This window comes from Nicotiana sylvestris, chromosome 3, assembly GCF_000393655.2.
Source record: "Nicotiana sylvestris chromosome 3, ASM39365v2, whole genome shotgun sequence".
Classification (NCBI taxonomy): Eukaryota; Viridiplantae; Streptophyta; class Magnoliopsida; order Solanales; family Solanaceae; genus Nicotiana; species Nicotiana sylvestris.
In genome coordinates, this window is record NC_091059.1 from 23,796,823 (window position 1) to 23,801,172 (window position 4,350).

At 40.6% G+C, this 4,350-nt stretch overlaps 1 protein-coding gene across 1 annotated transcript; it reads right to left on the reverse strand.

The window, feature by feature from the left end:
- Nucleotides 1-3,230: 3,230 nt before the first annotated feature.
- Nucleotides 3,231-3,861, reverse strand: LOC104249369 (HMG1/2-like protein). The gene has a single exon (XM_009805782.2). The coding sequence runs from the start codon at nucleotides 3,772-3,774 to the stop codon at nucleotides 3,349-3,351; it is 426 nt and encodes a 141-aa protein (XP_009804084.1). The 5' UTR covers nucleotides 3,775-3,861; the 3' UTR covers nucleotides 3,231-3,348.
- Nucleotides 3,862-4,350: the final 489 nt, after the last annotated feature.

Genomic DNA, 4,350 nt, shown 5'->3' on the forward strand with positions numbered 1-4,350 from the left:
GTCGGGGTGGTTAGTTTTGGTTTCGTATGAGTTTCAGAGTGAATTGGGATGCTTAGTCCCAATGTTGGAAGCTTAAATTGAAAGAGTGATTGGAGTTTGACTTGTATGTAGATGACTCTGGATGGGGTTTTGACGGTTTCGATAGCTTCGTATGGTGATTTTGGACTTAGGATCATACTCGGATATTGATTTGGAGGTATGTAGGCCGTTTCAGCTTGAATTGACGAAAGTTAGAAAATTGAAGGTTTGGAAAGTTGAGAAGTTTGACCGGGAGTTGGCTTTATTGATATCGGGACCGGATTTCAATTTCAAAAGTTGGAATAGGTCCGTAGTTTCATTTATAATTCGTGTGCAAATTTTGAGGTCAATCGGAGTTCGTTTGGTATGAACCGATGTTAATTTTGGGCGTTGGGTGTTCATGATTTTCATAGGTTTGAATAGGGCCGTGATTCATAGAATCAAAGTTGTTTGATGTGATTTTAGGCCTCGAGTAGGTTCGCTATGTATTTTGAAACTTGTTGGTATGTTCGGACGGGATCCCTGAGGGCCCAAATGAGAATCGAATTGAAATCGGATCATTTTTGGAATTTGTTGATTGCTGAAGCTGCTGATGTTCTGGTGTCATCACACCTGCAGTAGGATTGGCCGTAGGTGCGGACACGTGGGTGCGAGAGTGCCATCGCAGATGCAAATTTGAGTGGACTGGGGGAGGACCGCATGTGAGGTCAACACTCCACAGAAGTGGGCTTGCAGAAGCGAGCCACTGGCCGTAGAAGCATGAGCGCAAGTGCGTTTTTGGTGCCCGTAGAAGCAGAATCTCAGGGCTTAAGTGAGAGATGCACCTGCGATGGAATTTTCGTAGGTGCGGAGTCGGAGAAGTGATCTATATTCCACAGAAACAGAAATCACTAGGCAAAAAAGGGGCAAATCAAGGGTTTTATTTTATTCTTGATCTTTTGATCTAGAGAGCTTGGTTTTTGGTGCTTTTTGAGAGAGATTTTCAAGGAGTTGATCGGGATAAATGATTCTAACTTAGATTTGGCTATTATACATGAATCCATAGTTGTTTTTATTACCCGAGGCTAATTCAGTTAGGAAGTCTTGTTAGTATTTGGAAGAAACTAATATAGAATTATTACCCGAGGCTAATTAACATAAACTCGCTCATATTTGTAAAGTCGTGAAATACATTGGATCGTTACTTGAGTGTAATTCCCCGTGTATCCATACTTGTAGCCATTGATCATTTTACTTGCTTTTTTGGTTAGTTTACCATTTTGCATTTAGTTATAAACATTTTCTAAAAATAATTCTAAGTGTTTTGCATTGCATAACAAGTGATAATTCTCTTATATTCCTAATCGCCTACATATTGTTCTCTGTGAGATTCAACCCCGACTCATAGTTGGGTAAATTATATTGTATGCGACCGTATCCATTTACTTTTTAGTAGTGGATTTGGACGTCATCACTCTGAACAAGTTCAGACAATTGTTGCAACTTCACACAATTCTCTGATGAAGATTCTATGTATAACTCAACTAGTAACACATTGGCCTATTCCTGCTTTAAGACTGCATGTGCACACAGCATTCAAAGGAACAGGAACTGTACATTTGCGTGCCTCTGTTGATCATCTTCTGAACACTGATAGGCTGCCTCCCAGTGGTATTAGCATGATATCATGCTCATTCTGGGGGTGGTCTTATGGTGCAAGGAGAGTCACATAGTAGCAAGATTTGGCCAGTGATTGTCACAAGAAAGCAGGAGGTAGAAACATCATGGTACAGCCCATTCTACTCACACGCAGTACTCTGAACAACTTTGGAATTTAAGTACTGTATGGGGATGTATCTTACCAGTGGTATTACCATTTTATAATTCTCATTTTGGGAATGATATAGCACCATACGAGAAAGAACTAAAGCTTGTTCTGGAGTAGGGAATTTGTGCAGCTGATAATGACTTTGTCCATTCAAGACTGGGTAAACAAGTATGCTTGGAAATGGTCCTTTCGAAACTTCTGCTAGAAATCCAATTATCCAATACCCAATCAAAAAGGTCAAAACTGGTGTGGTCTAGCTGCACAAACAGTCGACTAACCAGTCATATGATAATACGCAACAACTAACAAGGAATCTTTCTCGGCAAATGCATCACAACATTTGGAAAGACTAAGGTGTCAAACATAGTTCCACGCATCATCAGATTTTTAGACAGCTACAGCAATTGAAGGTACCGTTAGTGATTCAGTTTGACCAATTTGGTAAGCAAAACATGGCGCATGATGAGAGATTTCGAGGTGCTACACTGACGTTTTGCACGTGGTTAGAGGATACAAACGCCACCTTCAGCTTGAAGTTGTCTACCTCAAACTTTTGTAATAGTTAGGTGTAATTGCTTTTGCTCATTTTCCTTCCATTTGTACGTATCTTGTATTAACTGGATTCCTATTTTGGATTATTATTTATATATTTACCACAAGGAATCAAGTTGAGTGGTATATTTGCTTAAAAAAAAGTTCAAAAGTTCATTAAGCTTGAATCGCTGTGTGATTCATGATTTTAGTATTATTTGATATGATTTGAAGGCTCGACTAAGTTCATATGAGGTTTTGGGACTTGTTGGTATGTTTGGTTGAGGTCTCGGGGGCCTCGGGTGAGTTTTAGATGGTTAAGGGATCAATTTTTGGACTTGGTGTTATGGCTGAAGTTTTCTGGTGCCTATGTTTGGTTTCCTTACATGCGATTGCGTGGATGGGTCCGCGATCGCGTAGGCTTATTTGGACAGTGGTAAAATTTTACTCTACGTGTTCACGAGCTGGAGTACTCGATCGCATAGGTTAGACCAGGCAGAGCATCGCGAACGCGTGGGCTATGCCGCGTTTGTGGAGAGGAGTAGACTGGGACCCCACGCATTTGGTCTATGTGTTCGTGGAAGGGGAGTCATGTTCGCGAAGCCTGGGGTCAGTTAGGCACTGCGTTCGTGAGTGTTACCTCGCGTTTGCATAATAGGATTTTGGCGTCAGAATAGTTTGTGCTACGCGAACGCGAGAGGGGGGTTGCGTTCGGAAGAAGGGTCACCTAGGCAAAAACTTTTTTTTAGGGAAATCCGTAGCTAAATTTTTCATTAAACACCACCAAAATAAAAAATACATAAGCCATTCGAGCTATCGAGCCAGGTCATCTAAATTTCCTTTATCCCGTCCCAACTAACCCCCCCAAAAAAACGAAAACAAAAAGAAAGAAAACCTTAAAAAGAGGGTATCTATTTATCAAGGAAAGGGCTGAAAGGGATTCCTACATCAACTTTGCCATAATTTTCTGCAATTCAACAACTGTTCAGTTTTTAATCATCCTCCTCCTCCTCTTCGCTTCCATCATCGTCCTTGTCATCATCATGAACCTCAGACTTTGACTTGTCTGATTCCTCCTCTTCTGCATCACCAGCCTGTTTTCTGTTATAGGCATCCATGTTCTTTTGGTATTCAGCCTTTCTTTTCTCAGCCTTTGCCCGGTAAGGTGCTTTCTCAGCATCTGACAATTTTTTCCACGCGTCTCCGCCAGCTTTACTAACAGCGGCAACAGATTTGTTGTTTGGGTGCTTTTCCTTGTACGTCTTCCTAAACTCCTCCATGAAAACGAAGAAGGCATTTGGAGGCCTCTTAGGCTTGTTTGGATCCTTCACGACTTTCTTCGCTTTCTTCGTCTCCGTAGCCTTCTTCCTTACTCCAAGCTTGGAATCAGCTCCAGCCTTAGATTTAACTCCTTTCATGACGAAACCTCTAGAGAGAGAGAAACAAATAGATGTATATTCCTTTGGTGCGTTGTGAGTGAATTGGTTGAGCGAAGGGGCGAGAGATGAGAAAGTTCCAAGTGAGGGACTGTAAAAGAATTTTGCATAGTGTAAATATCGAATCATAGGCAGAAACTTAAATATTTCATAACGAGGGTTTGAGTTCATATCACAAATTTGATTTTGGGATCTCGGTAGGAGGCGATTCTTGGATAGATTTTACGTGGGTGATTGGGGTAAGTGATTATTACTTAGTTTTGGTTAAATTCCATGTTTATGTCTTTGATTTCATCATTTAATTAGTGATTTGGGGTGAAAATTAGAAAAAATGGAGGAAAGTTCTTAGGTCAATTTTTGGGGATTTGATCGAGATTTTGGTATCGGATTTAAGTAATTTTTGTATGGGTGGACTCATGGTTGAATAGGTGTCCAGATTTTGTGACTCTTATCAAATTTCGAGACCCGGGGGCAACTTTTTGGGTTGACTTTTTGACTTTTGATTAAGATTTTAGCATTTTCTTATGGAATTGATTCCTTTAGCTTGTGTTGATTGTA

Excerpts from the sequence above, each read along its gene's own strand:
- LOC104249369 (XM_009805782.2), bottom strand. The coding sequence starts at position 3,774 with ATGAAAGGAGTTAAATCTAAGGCTGGAGCTGATTCCAAGCTTGGAGTA.